Source organism: Heloderma suspectum, chromosome 2 (genome assembly GCF_057233095.1).
Source record: "Heloderma suspectum isolate Gila_16-S chromosome 2, 16-S_ref, whole genome shotgun sequence".
In the NCBI taxonomy this organism is placed as follows: Eukaryota; Metazoa; Chordata; class Lepidosauria; order Squamata; family Helodermatidae; genus Heloderma; species Heloderma suspectum.
The window spans coordinates 135,163,221-135,182,603 of NC_139459.1; the positions used below are offsets into that span (position 1 = coordinate 135,163,221).

At 42.1% G+C, this 19,383-nt stretch overlaps 1 protein-coding gene across 1 annotated transcript in view; it reads left to right on the forward strand.

Annotated features, from left to right (window-relative positions):
• The first annotated feature begins 607 nt into the window (after positions 1 to 607).
• PCGF3 (polycomb group ring finger 3) overlaps positions 608 to 19,383 on the forward strand; it is a 32,225-nt gene continuing 13,449 nt past the window's right edge. The window contains exons 1-5 of the mRNA XM_084834868.1: positions 608 to 1,152; positions 9,198 to 9,315; positions 15,336 to 15,432; positions 15,732 to 15,787; positions 17,069 to 17,179. Coding sequence (XP_084690994.1) covers positions 9,207 to 9,315; positions 15,336 to 15,432; positions 15,732 to 15,787; positions 17,069 to 17,179 — 373 coding nt within the window. The 5' untranslated portion in view covers positions 608 to 1,152; positions 9,198 to 9,206. The remainder of the gene's footprint in view (positions 1,153 to 9,197; positions 9,316 to 15,335; positions 15,433 to 15,731; positions 15,788 to 17,068; positions 17,180 to 19,383) is intronic.

The following is a 19,383-nucleotide window of genomic DNA, read 5'->3' on the forward strand; positions in this document are numbered from 1 at the left end:
TGTACAAATAGGTTCATACGGGAGCTGATCAGCATGCCTTTTTCTTGGGCAAAGAGATGGCTAAAGACTCCAGTATTACTGCATTCCTCCTCTGCCCCAAGAAAATGCATCTAGTGCTACTTCAGCTCAAAGGCATGTGTTCCTAACTGGATTTCAGATTGTTAACCTTTAAGATTGAGATTTTTCTGATTTAAGAGGGGTAATTCATATTCTGTTGAAGGATATTCTGAAAGGTTGCCCACTGGTATTTTGTTCTGTCTATGAATGTAATAGTAGTGGTTTACTGTACCTTAGGATGCAGTGAAACAGACATTTAGATAACTTTTTATCTCTCATGGTGGTCATCTGTTTTGGTCATTAATGCCATAAAATTTGTTTATGCTTTTTCATTTTCTGGCTGGAAGATAGTTGGGGCATACTGTTATAAATGAGGGGTCCAATCTGTGTGTGTGTCTGTAGCAAAAGGCTAGTAGATGTGTTGGAGCTAGGGGTCAGTGGCAGAGTGCATGCAGCCACAGTACAGCTGGGGAGGGAGTCTGCAAGCCGGAAGAAATAATCTTGGGACACAAGAAAGATGTGAACAGCCCCATCTGGAGACCTCCCATTCATGATTGGCATTGTCAGGTCAGTGGGTCTAAGTCTGTGTAAGATGGGTACTTACACTGTTATATCCACTCAGTTGGGATGAACTGGGATCTTATGGATCCTGGGATGTATTGGCTTATATGGATCTTGCAAGAAGTTCATCTAGTGACCTATGTTAAGCAGCAAAATAGCTGGCCTTTTGATAGTATGACTAGCTCCCCTTGATTTTATGGTGACAGAAGTTCAATAGAAAAAAAACCCTGAAACGCTTCTCAGTCCTGTCACCCTGTGGTGGCAGGGAAGAATGACATCTAAAACTTGGTTTCAGTTGGTGTACCAGTATTCGCTTAATATGTCTAACTTTTCTTCTTTGGGCTCTGGCAGATTTTCATATTTATCATTTAGAAGTTGCCCCCACCTTACAGATGCACTGATATATTTACCTAAATTGTTGAATTCACTGAGATTTGTTCCAGCAGCTGTAGTGTTAATTTCCAGGTGTTTTATTTTTTCTGTCTTTTCAGGTCTCTGGATGGCAGACTCTGAAAAGAAATGCAGTTTTAAGAGGTATGCTTCTTAGAAAAATCATATTGTCTGTTGACCATATGTGCCACCAAGTCTGGAAAGAGAGCTCTTTACTGATGGAATTCTACATCTTGCTTCAAATATATGAAATGGAGGAAACAGATTGGAAACAGAAAGGTGTTTTTTTTAAAAAAAAACTTAATTGAAATGGGTACTTTTGGAGATCTAGTCAAAGTTTAAAATGCATGTTTCTCATTGAGAGATGCTTCGTTTTGTTATACACAAAATCAGTGCTGCAAGCCCACCAGATACAACCAGTTTTGACATCAATATCAGGTTCATAATAGCGGCAGCAGAAGCTGGTTTGATGTTAGCTTCAAATGCTACAGCATGACAGCTGTATGGAAACTCAAGGAGAAGCAGGTCACTGTTCTGAGATTTTCACATGTAGAAACTCTTCTGCTTCAACTGGGATATCTTGGTGCTCTTGCATATACTGAATGTCATTGGAGATTCTGAAATTTATTTAAATTACACCACAGTAGAGCACTTGAACTTTCCCACCTAACTCAACCTTCTAATTGGAACTAGGGAATTCCTGTTAGTGGCAAGAACTCTTTCACACTTGGAGTCCTGCCACAGGGATTAACACATTGTTTAACATTTGGGAATGCAACATAAATGTTTTTAAGTTAATCTTTTGAAGGCTAATGGGAGTAGTCAAAAGTCCAAAAAGACTATAGGTGGTTAGCAAGAAATAGTGAACTGATTAAAAAAAAAAAAGCCACTTATTTATTTTTATTTATTTACATTTTTTCTAATGATTTCCATATTAGGCATCATGAACATTTAATATTCCATCTGACAGTTGAATGGTCTTTAATGTAAGTAGCTTAGTAGGCTAGCAAGCCCTCATCCAATAACTGTAAAAACATAAATGTGTTTTGGGGCCATTTTACTACACCAATCCATTTCCCAAGACATCCTGGAGTGATAGAATGCCCCACAATCTCAGATGTGTCTGTGGTGTCGTAAGAAGTGTGTTTTAAACTCAATATATTAGGAAAGTATCATAAACTGTCAAGTAAAAACTTTAGGTTAAACTCTGTTATTTCTAAAAACTTTTTTTTTTTGGTCAGGGGGATGTTTTTCTAACCTCATAAGAAATCTGTCTGTGGTGAGGTCAGTGGTCCCCCCCAATGAAATCCATGGCTTGTGCCAGCCTACTGACACCTTGAGTACTTAAGCCTGCTTCCCAAGTGTTCTTTGGAAAAACCCATGGGACGTTTTTACACTCCAGTATGTTGTTTGTTTTGGGGGCATAAAGACACCCCAAAGACAAAATCAATAGGTTATTGGGATATTTTATGCCCCAGGTATGTTTTTGTTTCCAGAAAAAAGATGTTAAGTGGTAAGTGGCTGAAATTTGAAGACATTGTGCAGGTGACAGAGTAAAACAATATCATGAGAGGGGTCTGCTTCTTTGTAAATTCTGCAATATAAAGTGCACTTGGTATGTTGTCATACTACTGGGGTTGACAAGGGTAGTTGCCCATAGTATGCTAATTTCCCCATAATTTTGCCGTGTCTCTATTTTCCTTCTGGTTAAGTCAAGCACAAGAGGGGAGCCCTAGTGGTGTTGCATTACTATTGCAACTGGCTTTCAACATAAGGTCCAATTTTGTAGCTCTATACTCTGTCATCTTGTGTGCCAGAGTGCAAGATTTGTTATGTGCATATTCAGAAGAACCTAAATGCAGAACACCAGTCTTTGGGAGCTTCAGAAGAGCAAAGTGACAGTCTCAGAACAAGGGCAAACACAAGGAAAGGAATGGGCAACAGGTAATCCCTGACACATTTCTACAATACTCCCCAAATTTCTGGTACCTGGAGCACACTTTTTTTCTCCCCTGAACTGCAGTTGGATTTACACTTAGAAAAAGTTTTTGGGTTGTGTAAAATTGTCCTACTCTCAGAGAAGCCCACACTTTGAATCTCTATATGAGTCACTGTTCTGGGTGTGCCACCTCCTGAGTACCTACATCAGGAATGAGTGAATGATCCAATTGCATCCATACAGAGACACCACAGAATTGAGCACCCTCTACACGAGGCTTTTATTGTGCACTCATGATTGGTCACTCACAGAAGTTTGCGGGCCCTTTACATGATGTCTGTCAACCTCCAGAGCCTCTCCCGTGCTTTATAACTGTTACCCCTGTTTTTTTTTAAGATCAGGGGAAGTCCGGCATTTTTTCTAAATGCACGATGAAGCACTGCAACGGCTGCCTCCTTCCAATCTTCCACTGGGTGGGTGCTTGGCTTCCAAGAGATCTTTCAGCTATTTCATATTTGTTGTAGCTGTAGTTTGGGAATTGCCAAACTAGCATGTGACCTGCTGGCTCCTGTTAGGCTCCTGAATGTCACCAATTTCAATTTAAAAACAGAACAACTTTTATAACAATATTTTAGAAAAGGTACTTTGGCAATCACACTCATACAGGCTATTGTATGCAACACAAATTCATAAAGTAGCTGCTGCTGACTGGCTTGTGAGATACTTTTTACAATGTAGTCCTTAGTGCTGAAAAAAATGTCTGCCCTTGAATAGAACTGTGAAACAAAGAGGAAGAGTAGGTTTCTTCCAAGGAATGAAGAAAGGGGAGTGGGGGAAAGATACTTGAATTTGCACAGAAGTAGGCAAATTAATAAAATATTGACTTAAAATATATGATGTTTGTTTTAGGCTGAACTGATCAGAACTTTTGCCAAATGCAGATTTTTTAAAAGGTATAGTATGGCAGAAGGAGAGTGTGGAAGTGAGGGATGTGGTTATAGAGGTTGAGATGGTTAGCTGTCCCTGGAAGAAATGGGCCAGGAACTATGCAACGTAGAGAAATGCTCTTCCCAACAAAACAAATTTGTATGTGTGTATATTTAGGAATGTAAGTTGCCCTGCCAAAGGAGCTACAAAATGGCTGTTTATTTATTTATTTATTTTTATTGCATTTATACCCCGCCTTTCTCCCTCTCGCAAGGAACTCAAGGCGGCTTACATTATCCTCCTCCTCACCATTGTATCCTCACAACAACAACCCTGTGAGGTAGGTTGGGCTGAGAGTCTGTGACTGGCCCAAAGTCACCCAGTGAGCTTCCATGGCCAAGTGGGGACTAGAACCCGGATCTCCCGGCTCCCAGTCCGTCACTCTCACCACTACACTACACTGGTTTCAAGAATCACAAGAGCCTGAGGTTCCTCAGGGCCAAACTAGATGGAACAGTGGGAGAGCTGCAATTGGATCTCCCAATTGTTTAATGTAGCTGCAGCAGCGGGGATCCCGTTGGTGCCATATGTGTCGTTTAACCCCTTCCCCTGTGCCATTTTCTCAATAAAAAGAGACCCCCTCCCCGGGTGCAATTTGCCCTACAAGGGAAAAGATACATACTCACAGTTTTGGGGGGGTGATATTCATTGAGAAAACAGCATGGTTAAGCCCCCCACTGCCCCAGCACCACAATCTTGATCAGATTCCCCATCTTACCCTGCAAATGTTGTTAAACTGTAAAAACATACCCACCCATATGCATGCACATGGCAGTCCAGTGACGGATCTCCTGCTCTCATGTTTAGTAAAACCGGTGACATTTGTCATATTTTGTGTGGGATTCCCCATGCATAGAATTGAAGACTACAGTCCTGCTTGTGGCATGACTTGCTACTGTTGTTACTTCAAACTGCAGTCTCCCCTGAAACACCTGAATTCTTTGTTTTCACAAATTAGTAAGGATTGTTTTGTGTATTTTGAGGATTAGATAAATGTGTTCAGCTTTACCTCTAGGCATCTGATACGTCAGATCTGTGCTGCGCTGTTTATATACTGTATGTTTTGGAAAGTATCCTCCCTTGAAGGAAGTGCACCTTTGCCCAATGTGTAATTAATGTATTGGATTAACTGCCACAAGAGTGGCAATGACTGGATCCTTCTCTGTAAAGATTTGGCAGGCCCTCGAGAAAGGGAGACAGGTGTGTGGGAGAGATGTCTCCTTACCTGGAGAGGTGTCTTTTCCCTCCAGCTATGTCAGGTGTACAGGAGAATGATAGGCAGTGGTGATCGCGGTGCTTACGGATATCCCATAGGAGGTCTGGGAGAAGGAGGTCTGTCAGCCTTCTTCCCCCAGCTGGATGTCGATCAGTTATCTGTAGTATGAACCGAGGATCAGGCACTGGGTGTGTTGAATTTTCAGAGTTTTGTGTTGATGGATGTTCGGTTTCTTTGCTGAACATAAACACTTTGGTATGATTTGTTTTTAGCAATTTCCAGAGTAATTCCTAGAAAGCCCCTTTTGGGTTGGGGAGAAGGAATTGTTAATCTTTTGATTTTTTTTTTTTACAAAAATCTGCATATTTTACTCAAGAAACATGGTTCTTGAGCTTGGCTTCTGCTAGCTGCTTTTGTATAAATACACACATCTTCAGCAAGAATATGGTCAATGAAAAATTACCTTAAAAATAATTCTACTTTTTTTACATACCCAGATCTGAGGGCAAAAATACATTGAATAGATTACTGCAATCAAATTATGAAATATGTTCTAAAATAAAAATTAATTACATTGTTTTCTGAGCCAAAGAGCCTCACCAGTCCTTACTAAAAAGCATCTTAATTTGCTGACACCTGCTGTGTAGGAGCCCATTGCAACAGATGGTAAAAAAGTATTCCCTCCTGTTTTAATTATTTAACACTGTGTTCTTCTTCCGCCAGTGCAGATTTTCCCAGTGAGAGAATGTGAGCAGGTGTTTTTGTCCTGCTTCTGGTAGACTCCATAAGTTTTAGTATATCAAACCTCAGCTGCTTTCATGAAATTGTAGTTTGAGTGGGTTGGTTCCAGAGTTTGCTTCCATCCACTGTAGCATCCCCTCAGTGGAACTCCACTCAGAACGCACCACCAGTGGAAAGAAGGGGAGGTGATGTTCCCCAATTTCCCTCTCGCCTTACGCTTATACTGTCAGATTGTTCCGTGGAGTTTCCCTACCCTTCAGAACAGATTGGGGCAGCATAAGGGGCTGCAGGGGTGGGGGCACTGGATGACAATCACCTCCCCTCATGTTCCTCCTGCGGGATTCCTCCACTGGTTCAGATTGGAAGCCTCCCGTGGATTGAAGGAGCCCTTCTGCTTGGAGGAAGCAGTCTGAATCCAACCCTGTATTTTTAAGAGCCAAAGTTGCTCATTGAATTTGGTTGCCTTCATAATATTCTTGAGGGACTCCTCGGTTTGATTTGTCTGATTCCCCCACCCTCCGCTCTTCCAAATCTAAGGTTCTCAGGCTGTCAGACAGCCTCCCAACATTTTTCCTTTATGAAAGCACATACTGATATCTCAGATGATATAGTTAGACACTTGTTTATTTGTACTCAAAGACCTGAGCTCAGAAAGTAAAGATGAACAACAATTTCTTACAGACTGTTTCATGATATCCACACACACGCACACAGATTTTTCCAACTTACACAGCCTTTTGATTCATAGGTAATAAAATGTGTAACCTCTGTTCACCTGAGGCAAACTTTCAGCTATTCCATACAGATCCAATGACTCCAAAATTGTAGATCCTGTCAAGCTGTTTTTTACTGACAAAGTCAATCTAAGGTCTTCTCAGCAATAAATCAACTCTTACAGTGTAATCCTATATGCTACTCAGAAGTAAGCCCTATTGAGCTCAATGTCACTTACTCCCAGGTAAGCATGTACAAGATTGCAACCTTATAATAACCCATAAAATGTCAGGCGAACGTTAACCATAGATCCCACCCCTGGAGCAGCATAAGGAGTAAAAAATATTAGAATGTAATATCAGAATGTTGTCCCCTTAAAACAGCAAGCAGGGGCTTTAATACTTATGTGCTTCATGTTTCTTGGGATAAAATGTCAGCTTTTGTAATACTGCCTGGTTGTGTGTATGCACAGTCTGTAACATCATTACCCTCAGTTAAGGCAGTGGTTTACAAACTGTGCAAGTGGTAAATGTATTCTACACTCTTCCATATTGTACTCATGTACCAGTTGGCCTCCATGCACCCATACTTTCTTTTGGTCTTTTAGCCCCAGCCCTCCTCCTCTTCTAATTTGGGGGGAACACTGAAACTTGGGGGTGAGCTCTATAAGGTATATGCTTTAACATTTTAAACTTTTAATTCAGAGGACTGATCTCTTTGTGCATGTTTGACCAAAAGTAAAAGCGAAGTAACTATTCAAGCTTACCAGAATATCACACTTGCTTTTCTCTGCTTGTATGTTTGAAAGACTTAATTCATTTTAAATGAACCTGTTGCAGAAGCCAATCCTATGCATGTATAATCATAAATACAGGACTTTTTGTGTCACTGGCTGATGTGTGAGTCACCTCATGTTTAGATGGACACTTGCCCTAATGCCTGTCTGCCCTCTGTCTTGTGTCTCTCTGCTTCCTCCATCTAACAATATTGTCCCCTCCCATAAAGTCTGTCATGCTAGGTGACCACTTCCTCCACAGTGTCTTGAGCTTCATTATCTCACCCACCCCCAACCTACAGAGGAAGAGGATTGCTGCTGAAAGATTAAAGGAACATGTGGGTGCATGCAGGTTAAGTTGCAAGCTAGCGTAATGTGTAGAATGTGTTTACTGCTTACATTGTGAAGAAGTTAAGCTCAGGTTGCCTTAATTTAAGATTTCTATGTTTTTGGCACATGAGTGAATTTAAGTGCCTTAACTCTTACCTTAAATCAAAGTTTTTTTTTTAAAATTTAGAATGTATATTGTGCTTAATCTAATGGGTAATCATTTGTATACATTATATTGACCGATTTGAGTGGATCCTTAGGAAACTAGGGTTTCGCCCCCTGTACTTCTGGCCTAGAGTTGTATCCAATGTTAGTTCTTCTTAGAGTAGACCCATTAAAATGAATGGGACTTACTTTAGATTAACATTGGATACAGCCCCTAATTCTCACGAACAATAGATGTGATTTCTGAAGTGTACCACCTTTAGGCTGCCCATAGGGACTTGCGTGGCCAATTGTTCCTCCAGACAAAAAAATCTCTTGTGTGCTGAAAACTAGCTATCTGGAAGGTTTAGAGTAGAACCTTCTCTCTGACATGCTAGTTTTTTCCCCCTATATACTGGGTGGAGGCTCTCCCATATAATGTGGGTTTTCTGGAAATTTTTAAATTGAACACTTTCTGGATGATTTTCAGGTAAACACCTTGATAAGTCTACATGCTGTATGAATACCTCAAAAGGGGTTTATCCCCCCAAAGCCCAAAGGAATTTCACTGATATATTTGATGAGGGGGGTTATTTTGTTTAAATAAGGGTTCCACCCTTAAAGGCAGCCTGTAAATAATGTTAAATAGATAGAAATTCAAAGCTTTACTTTGAAATTACTATGTTTCAGGTATGTATAAAATATTTTAAGACATGAGGACTCAATTGCACACCTTTCCTTACAGTTTAAGAAAAAAAGGAAGGCACTGAAGACTGTTAATATACTAATTTGAGCTTGCCCAAATAGTTACGCATTTATATTTATCACACCCATGTATGTTTCCTAAGGCTAGCCACCTGAGAAGGTAATTGGACTGGCGTTACATCCATTCATTATGTCACAAATTCATTTTATGAAACAATGCATTTTCAGAAATGGAAACTGTTCTGCAAATCTTATATTTCCTTATATTGCAATCTCACTTGCAGTCTGAAGTGGTACATTTCATTCACCTTGCTTGCTGCTTCTGAGAACTAAGCTTCAGCTAAACATGATTCTATAGAATGCAGCAAATTTTGTTGCAAAGAGATATTGCAGTGTCAGGTCCGGAATATGAAATATCAAAATTGCCTTTAGTAACAGGATTGCATAGTTACACATTACATCGTTACACATTCTCATTATACTTAAACCAGGATTCTCCAATCACTTAAAGTTTTGTCAAAAAGAAAGAGACTTTGAAAAACCTCATGTTTTACCATTTTGCAGGATTATCATGAATGTGAAATATTTAAAGTAATAGAGCCCACTTATGTGTATTGACTACCCTGGTTTTCTTACAGACACCAAAGATGCTGACGAGAAAGATTAAGCTTTGGGATATCAATGCCCATATAACCTGCCGTCTCTGCAATGGTTATCTTATTGATGCTACCACTGTAACAGAATGCTTGCATACCTGTGAGTATGAAAATAACTGTGTATAATTAAGTAATGTTTGATTTGATGTAAGATTGGAGGTTTGGCTTTCATTTTTTTGGCAAGGCTGATAGTTTAGTAAATTAATATCAGTTAAGAGAATTCCTAATTTCACATCAGGGCTCATTCAGAGGTGAATCTGGTCTGAGAAGTGTGTGTTTCTTGGGATTGTGTGCTTCTTTGATGTACCCACTCTTCCCCCTTCTTCTAGATCTATCTATCTATCTATCTATCTATCTATCTATCTATCTATCTAACTATCTATCTATCTACAGTATTTATATACTGCTCCATATCTAGAACAGATTTTGAAGCGGTGAACGCAAGAAATAAAACAGCAAAAGAAAAAAAAGATTAAAACGCCAGAATAAAATTATACTTGTTTAAAAACACAATGCCAATAAAAACCGTAACTGGTCAATTAAGGAATGCCTCCTGGAACAGTGCTGTTTTCAGGAGGCACCGGAAACAATGCATTGTTGGTACATCCTGACCTCCGGGGGCAGGGAATTCCAGAGAAAGGAGTCTCCTAGTGGACTCCAATCGGGCCAGAGGTCCATGTAGAACCACCAGGAGCAAACCCTCCAATGACCTCATTGACCAGTCAGGTTGGTAAGGGAGAAAGCACTCTCTCAGGTATCCTGGTCCCAAGTTGTTTAGGGCTTTATTGTTGTTGTTGTTCAGTCGTTCAGTCGTGTCCGACTCTTCGTGACCCCATGGTCCATAGCACGCCAGGCCTTCCTGTCCTGCGCTCTCTCCTGGAGTGTGCTCAAGTCCATATTCATTGCATCGGTGATGCTATCTAGCCATCTCATCCTCTGCTGTCCCCTTCCCCTTTTGCCTTCAGTCTTTCCCAGCATCAGGGTCTTTTCCAGAGAGTTTTCTCTTCGCATTAGGTGGCCAAAATATTTGAGCTTCAGCTTCAGTATCTGTCCTTCCAATGAGCAGTCAGGGCTTTATACACTAGTACTAAAACCTTAAACCTGGCCCGGTAGCGAATAGGCAGTGCAGTTCCCTCAGCAAAGGAGTTCCATGCTGGAAAGGGGCAGCTTCCGACAACAGCTGAGCTGCTGCGTTCTGTACTAGCTCCAGCTTCCGGAGCACGCTTAAGGCAGCCCCACATAGAGTGCATTGCAGTAGTCCTGTCGTAAGGTTACTAGCGCCTGTACCGCTGTGGCCAAGCTATCCTTGTCCAGGAGAGGCCATAGTTGGCGAACCAGCCAAAGCTGGTAAAAGGCACTCCAAGCTGCCATGGCCGCTTGGGCTTCCAGCGACAATGATGGATCTAGGAGTACCCCCAAACTATGGACCTGATCTTTCAGAATGAGTGAACCCCATCCAGAACAGGGAATAAGCCTATCACCCAGACTTGGGGACCACTCACCCACAGGGCATCCATCTTGCCAGGATTCAGCTTCAGTTTATTGGCCCTCATCCAGCCCACTGCTGAGCCTAGGCACTGATCCAGGACTTGCACAGCCTCTTGTGATTCAGATGTCACAGGGAGATAGAGCATACTGATGGCACTTGGCTCCAAATCCCCCATTGACCGCTCCCAGCGGCTTCATATAGATGTTAAATAACATTGGGGACAGGATGGTACCCTGCAGAACCTCGTAGCTCAATTGCCAAGGGGCCGAGGAAAAATCACCCAATGTTCCTCTCTGAAATTGGCCCTGTAAGTAGGACCAGAACCACTGTAGCACAGTGCCTCTGATACCCATCCCGCGGAGTCAATCCGGGAGGGTACCATGGTCAGTGGTATCAAAAGCTGATGAGAGATGGAGCACAATTAACAGGGTTGCACTCCTCCTGTCTCTCTCTGGATGAAGGTGATCCAATTGGGGTGTCCAAGGCTGATTCAGTCCTGTAACCAGATCGAAACCCAGATTGAAATGGGTCTAGATATCAGTATACTCTAAGTGCATGCAATTGTTCTGCCACTACTCACTCCAGAACCTTCCCTAAAAAAAGGGGTGTTTGCAACTGGGCGGTAGTTGTCTAATACCATTGGGTCCAGAGTGGGCTTCTTCAGGAATGGCTGCCTCCTTAAGGACAGCAAGGATCACCCCTTCCTGTAGGGAAGTGTTTATCACTCCCTGGACCCACCCAGTGATACCCCCTTAGCTAGCTTTTATTAGCCAGGAAGGGCAAGGATTGGCAGGGCACGTGGTTGGTCACATTGCTGCAAGGACCTTGTCCACGTCATCAGGGCACAACAGAAACTGATCCCAGAAAATCGGGCAGGTGGTGGCATCTGACATCTTCATTGGAACTGCACTAACAACAGCATCAAGTTCACTGCGGAGACAAGTGACTTTGTCCTCAAAGTGCGATGCAAAAAGGCCACAGCAGGTCCTTGAGGGGACCAGAGCCCCATTCACTGGGGAGAGTGTTAACAGCCCCCAGACCACCTGAAAGAGCTCAGCTGGATGGCTCCTTGAGGCCGCCTTTGCTGCCCGCACCGCTACACAGTAGGCACAGTTATGTGCTTTAGAGCATGCTCGGTCCTCTTCGCTTGAAGGCTTGTGCCATTTGCACTCTAGTCAACGTCCAGCCTGTTTCATTGCTCGTAGCTCCCCAGTATACCAAGGATCAGAACAGGTTCGACAGCACCAGAGAGGGCACTCAGGTACAATCAAATCGATGGCCCTCCGCATCTCACTGTTCCACAGTGAGGCTAGGGCCTCCACCAGCTTTCTCCACTGGGAAATTCCCAAGAGCACTGAGAAATCCATCAGGTTCCATCAGTCTCCTGGAGCGGACCATCCGAATGGGTCCCCCACCCCTGAAGGAGGGAAGTAACGCCATGAGTTCAAATCTCACCAGGAAATGATCTGACCATGACAATGGGGTTACTTGCAACCCCCCCCCCCCTTTTAGATTACTCATCTCACAGCTTGGAGCAAAAAACAAGTCAAGGATATGCCCTGCTTCATGTTTTGGACCCATGAAAACTGAGACAGCCCTGTGGTTGTCATGGAGGCCATGAAGTCCCGAGTTGGAGCTCCAGAGACAGCCTCAGGAGGAAGTTGAAGTCACCCAGAACTACTGTCCTGGGTTCCTCCAATATCACACTTGAGACCACCTCTGCCAGCTTGGTCATGGAGGCTGCTGTGCAGCAGGGTGGACGGTACACGTGCAGCATCCCCAATCTGTCTCTGTGGCCCAACACCAGGCACAGCCCCTCAAGGCCTGCTCCAAGGTGGACTGGTTTCGTGGTGATAAAGATGGAGGTTTTATCAACCATGGTGACTCCTCCCTGCCCCTGGCCCTCCAACCTGTGTTGGTGCTGCACTGAGTACCTAGGTGGGCAGAGCTGAGTCAGGTCAACCCCACCCGGCTCACCCACCCAGGTCTCAGGAGTACATACCAGATTGGCCTTCGCATCCACGATTAGGTCGTGGATGAGTGCGATCTTATTGCGGACTGACCTGGCATTAAATAGCAGCACCACAAGACAGGAGGGCACAGTGGATGAGCTACCAGGAACATGAGAGCTAGAGGAGGAGGGTAGAAGGGGAACAGTGTAGAAACATCTGTGACCCATTCTGCTGTGACATCTGTCCAAGCCCAATAGTGGTTTCTGTCCACTCAGGCCCTCATCCAGGGACAGATCATAGGTTCAGAGAGATTCACATTACAGATAATTCCCAGGAATTGGCTGGATCAGCTGTAACTGTCTAAGAGACGGGCAGACCGAGGGTCCATGTAAACCTGAGGCTTGCTCTTATATGACTACAAATCGTATGCTCTACCACTGAGCAACTAAGGCCCCTTCCCTAGTGGCAGGGAAAAGTGTGTAAATGAATGATGTCAGATAATGTTCTGGAGTTCTTTGGAGGTGAGGGCATATGTTATTTTATGGCTTTTAGGAATGCTGAAAGGGGGGTTGTTTTGAATGATAGAATGTATCAAAGGATTAAAGGTGGTGATGCCATTTTCAGCAGACCTTAATATAAGGCAGGAATGTCACACCTCAGGGCAAACATGGCCCACCTGGGGTCCAAAACTTGCCCTGTGTGCTCCCCCACACAGTCTCACCCCCTTTTCCCCGATCACTGATCGTTTGGCAGTTTCCTGGCTTTTGTGTGTGTATTTTTTTCCTGCCATTCTAAAAAGTTGAAATGCCTCTCCTAAGGCTTAGTTACTGGCAGTAAGAAATTTAAGTAAAGCATGCTGATACTTTGTCTTGCCCCTTTTGCTTTTGGCCCAACCCTCTTTTACTTTTGACCTTGCCCACCTCTGGAGTGCGACCACCGAGAGCTTCTCTGAAATTGAATTCACTCCTCAGGTGGAAAGAGGTTCAACACCCATGATAAAAGTTTTTATTGCTTGTGAGAAAGCAGCTGCTTTTTTCTCGCATCTGAACCAGGAGTGAAGATCTAAAACAAGTGGATAAAGGGGAGCTTGCTGATATTGTATGAAGGATATTTGGAAAAAGAGTTAATCGATACTGTAAAATCCAGTGTAAGCCCTACTTTGAGTAGACCCATTGAAATGAATGTGATTTAAGTTAGTCATGACTAATGCAAATCCCATTCATTTCAGGGGGTCTACTCTAAGTAGGACTTACATTGGATTTTACCCATGGATTTAATTCATGTGATATATGCTATGAGTGGAATTGCCATGTACCATATAGGCCTTGTTTAGCAAGATTAATGGGCCTAATTAGGGGTGTTATAAAACTGGCTTAAGCTGGAGGCATCTAGGATCAATTTTGTGAGCTATGCAAGGAATTACTATGGGACATGAGATGAGGTTTGTGACTTTCTTGCTCATGTAGTCACAGCAAATGTAGCTGCCTGTCCGATGCTGAGTCACCATCTTTCTCTGTACTTGGTGTTTTCTACATCTTTTATTATGAGTTGTAAATGGCATTTGAAAGCACCTTTTGTTTGGGCATAGCATGGATGGATAAGTGAACTGTTAGTGGTTATTTTATGACTGGTAGAGCATAAGTACAGTTAAACTTCATAGAGTTTGCAATTTATACAGTGTTTCCAAACCAATGAACTTTTTCCCACCATGGACTGCATGGGAGAATAATAAATATTGTGATAAATGATAAAACGAAATCCCATCGCCTCGTGACTGGTGTGATTTGCCTATCCATATCTTCTAGGTGTAGAATTTGGTGTGTGTTTTGTCAATAGGTGATATTAAACACTGATCTGATATGTGTTTTTGCGTTGGGCTTTCATCTGCTAAAATGTGCGTAACTTCTGGTGAGATGTAGATGGCACTGTTTAACTGCAGTAGCCGGGCTTCAGTATCGTCAAGTTTTCAAAGCCATTGTGGTTATGGGCAGAATTGAAGGCACAACAAAATGTTAAGAAAATCATTACTGAAGGGCCTTCAGTTATCCAAAAGCAGTAGTTATTACAATAATCTTAGTCGCAACCGTAGACAGCCCTAAACCAATTATGACATGCTATCAGATATATTAGGATGTTCTTTATAAATACTATTAACCATGTGTAGAGATCTAAAAATGACTCATATGCCAGGTAGTATTTCTGTTTCTTAAACAGAAAGCAGTGTCTTAATAACTTAGTAATGTGTGTTGAAATGACCCTCAAATGCATGAATGTTCTTAATTTTTTTTATCAGTTTAGAATTCCAGTCAAACGCATACCAGATCTTTGCTAAAAAAAACGCTTTCATTTCCTAAGTTTTTATATTGGCATTCTTCAGATCCTTCTTACCAGTGTGCTGGATAATTAATTTACCCTTTGAAGAGGAATGGAAGTGTTAGAAATTAATACAATACGTTTGTTAAACTATAAGTGCTTATTGGGTACTACTACACTTGTTAAAACTTGGAAGTTTAATACAAATGGTCACTGAAATATGTAATACATGCAGATTCAGTTTAACTTTGCTGTATTGACAAAGCAGACTTGCAAATAATTCAGTTTTAAATTGTATGCTGGCAAGTAGGAAACCTTTCTTTGTTTTTCTGGAATCATCTTAACTGTAAATATTTCTGTAAACAGTCTGCAGGAGTTGCTTGGTAAAGTATCTGGAGGAAAATAATACCTGTCCCACATGCAGGATAGTTATACACCAGAGCCATCCACTACAATATATTGGGTAAGTATGCTGTTAAAGCTAGTATGTCCAGAGTTCTAAAGGATGTTCCTTTCTAAACAACAGGGTGATTCAGAAATGCATGCACATGATTTGATTTTTCATCACTCAATTGCTCAATACAGTAAACATTGATTATGGGGAGTCACACATCTTTCATTTTTTAGCTATATTCTCATATGCACCCCACGGGAAGGGATGAAGTTTCAGTGCTCATCTGATCATTCAGTGTTAAGAAATAACGATTCGGCATAGGAATTCTTCGTGGGAGAACTTTTAAACTTGTATTTTTTTCTTGCCAGTCATGACAGAACGATGCAAGATATTGTTTACAAACTTGTTCCAGGTCTTCAAGAAGGTAAGTTAACAATATGCTGTTTGGTAAGCATTTACATTTGGAAGAACACTCTTAAATCTAGTGTTTGGAAAGGATGGTTCAAGTTTTTATATAATTCCAGGAAATCATGGGTAGTGTAACCTAGTGTTGGACTGATTTTACTTGGTTGCCTTGGCATAAGGGCTAAACTTCACGTTACATTGTGGTTCCCATGTCTGGAGTTTGCAACGTAACGTTCACTTTGTACAGTAGTTGTGGGCTCCCCAATTTAATTGGGAAGGGAGGTCTATCACTTTCCCCCGTACTGTGACCCCAATCCAAATCACCTCTGCAGAGCTATTAGCTGTAGAGGGGAAAACTTGCCCCATGGCTGTTCTTACAAAAAGAAAATAATGTTGGGAGCTCCAAATATGGAGCACCAACATAATGTGTAGTTTGGCTCTAAGTTACTGCAAGGCAGGCAGGGTACATCATCACAGCATGAGTATCTCCCATGCTGCTGTAAGTCTCAGAAATTATGGCAAATGGTGATATTTACTGGTAATTCTTAAGATCTGAAGAGGCCCAGAGATAAATGGCAGGACATTCTTAACAGTTACCAGTAAATGTTGAACCAATTAAGTAAGTGCCTTTGGAAAGTGTCCAGATGTTATCCTCATTTCCGTCATATTAACTGATAAAGGACACTTAGCTAAAAATTGCAGGAATAAATGTCAGAAACAAGATTCATGGTGCAACCGGTCTGACATTTCCCAGTGCACTTTCTAAATCTCAAGAATTAAATGTCAACATCCGGCAAGTTTATTACATTAACACTTCATATTGAAATCATTTGCTGGTGGAAAGATAGCAATTTAGAATGCCCAGTTTTTCTAGTTACTTGTTTATCTAATAGGAATACTTTATACATATGATGTTTCTACAGTAAATACCACAATTACTTGTGACTGAAAAATGCATTACAAATGAAGCAGGCAGAGGGGAAAATACTATATTTCAAATTCTGTAAAACATGGCTTTTTTCTCCTAATTCTAAAGGTCAACTGAACAAGTATACGAGACAGAAAACAGTACTGGATTATTTAAAAGTAGGACCCGGAATACAGAAATACCATTACATCCTTTGAGAAGTTCCTCAAGTTCTGAGATTTGTTGTATAATGGATTAGGCTCAGAAAAGCTGGTGAACGTTAGAGGGTGCTCTTGATACATTTTCTGAAAGAGTGAGTGGAGTAAATTGTTTTCTTGAGTTGATGAAGTCCACTGATCGTAGCTAAAGACACTGTTTTAAAATGTTAAACAGCGGAAATGAGAAAGCAGAGGGAATTCTACCACAAATTGGGCATGGAAGTACCAGGTGACATCAAAGGGGAGACGTGCTCAGCCAAGCAGCATTTAGATTCCCACCGTAATGGTAAATAAGACATTGCATGTGTTTGCTCTTTTAGAAGATTCGTTGTGTTTACAAAAGGATATTGTTTGCCCTTCGTTTCTTGTTCATTAAAATGGTTTCATATAGTATATTTATCACTATATATGCTGTTTACTAAAGGCAATGTACACTGTTGCTTGTGATATTTTGCCACAAGTACATGGTTTGAAAGCTATAGTATGCTCCAGCTTCCTGACCTTACTTACAGCAAATGATACATTCATGTCACTCTTCACAATTGGTCTTCCTCACCTGTTATTATATGGCCCTCCTGCTCCTGTAGTGTACAAACGGGCCCCATCATTTGTACACATATAGGTTTCTGGGTGTAGGCATTCAGCACCCGCACATGCTGGGTAGCTTCTAAAGATGGGTGTAGGCTTGGCTAAGGCTGCTAGGTCAGCAACCAGTTTTGAGTCTTTAGCGCCTTAGCAAGTCTGCCTCAGATTGACCGTTCTTGCTGGTAACACAGATCAGCTGCTGCCCCACCCCCCTGCATGTGCTGTTGCTCTCAGAGGCACGGCTGCTGGCAACGTGAGCGAGGGCTTTGTCATTGGCAGCGCCCTATCTGTGGTGCTCCCTCCCCCAAGCGGTTAGGTCATTTCCCTCTTTAGCTGTGTTCCACCAGCAAGTGAAGACATTTAGTTTCAAATGAGCATTGACTCTGCTGTTGCTTAATTTCATTTCGGGACTGTTTTCATTTTTTGTGTTTGCCACTGCTTTTAGCTTGTTAATGTGTTTTAATTATTGTTTTTATGTTTTTATATTTGTAAGCCGCTTTGAGCGACTCCTTTTTTGGAGGGGAAAAGCCGGGTAAATGTTTTTAAAGATTAAATAAATAAAATAAATAATAATATATTTGACTCTCAGTAGCTCAGTCCTATGAGCTGTTGCACCAAAGCAAATTCCAGCAGTATTTGGTCTTTTTGCTGCTGCACGAATGAGTGCTATGGCACTTAAGTCACCCATTGTGGCAAGAGTCTCTTTCAGATGCACACACTGAGAAGGCAGCAGCTTGTAGGATCCAGTGCGGGGACCCTGTGACTGGTTCAAGGGCACAAGTGGTATTTGAATACCAGTGCTGACACTGGTGTAAGTGGGTTCACTGGCGCTTTAATGCCAGTGGCAGTCCCATACTCTTGATGCAGCATAACTATGTGCTGCTCTGTGGCCATGTGCTGCGTTGTGGTTCCACATAGGTCAGACATTCTGGGGTGGGTTTTTTTCCTGGCAGCTGGGCAGAGCTGACTAGCTGTACCCACTTGCTAAAAACAGGATCATGCTTTATTCATACCTGTGCAAATAAGTGGTTGTGCCTGTACAGCTAAATCTGATCCATGCAATTGGACTCTACAAAGCAAATTTAAGACCTAATCCTAAAATTATCTGTGTCTGTAACCTGGTGTTTGAGACTGAGTGCATGGAGTGGTACTTTAGCACAGTTTTCCAAAATAATGCTGGTGTTGCAAGGACCTTGAAGGCACATATGCCAGCACAATAATTTAGCCCCATGAAGGGCTTCATTGAGCTCATATTGTAATTTGCAAGGATTTTAAGGTGGTATTTAGTTTGTAAACATAATAAAATAGGAATATTGCAGTTGGACTTTAGGAAACACAGTGACCAGTTCGCATATCATGGAGGCAATTCCTGGGTTGTTTAATCCAGGAATTGCGGGGATGAGTGTAGCATGTGTGCCATTTCCACTTTTAATTAACAACACAGGAATGCCCAATAACCCAACAACAAACTATGGGTTGTTTAACCCCTAAATGTCATGAAACAACCCAGGAACGGGGTGTTGAAAGTGGGTTATTAATTGAAAGTGGAAATGGCTTGTGTGCTCTGCTCATCCCTCCAATTCTGGGGTTGTTTAATTGCTGCCATAATGTGCAAACTGGGTCTAACTCCTAACATAGTAGTGCTTAATACAGAGCTCTGGTTGGTGATTGATTTTAATTGAGCCTGCAGCTTGAACTGAACAAGGGCTGAAGGGTCAGCAATATTGGCTTTGCCCACTGACTTGTTCCCATGCTTTAATGCTCTGGCTCCCTCTGTGAACAGCCACAAGGCATTGGCAAAGCCCTTACTTTAGTCTCCTCAGCTGCTCGCTCCTAGTTGCCTACGCCTTGGCTTGTCCGCAGGAACAAATAGCTGAGGTGCACAAGGAGAGAACTCTTCACAGC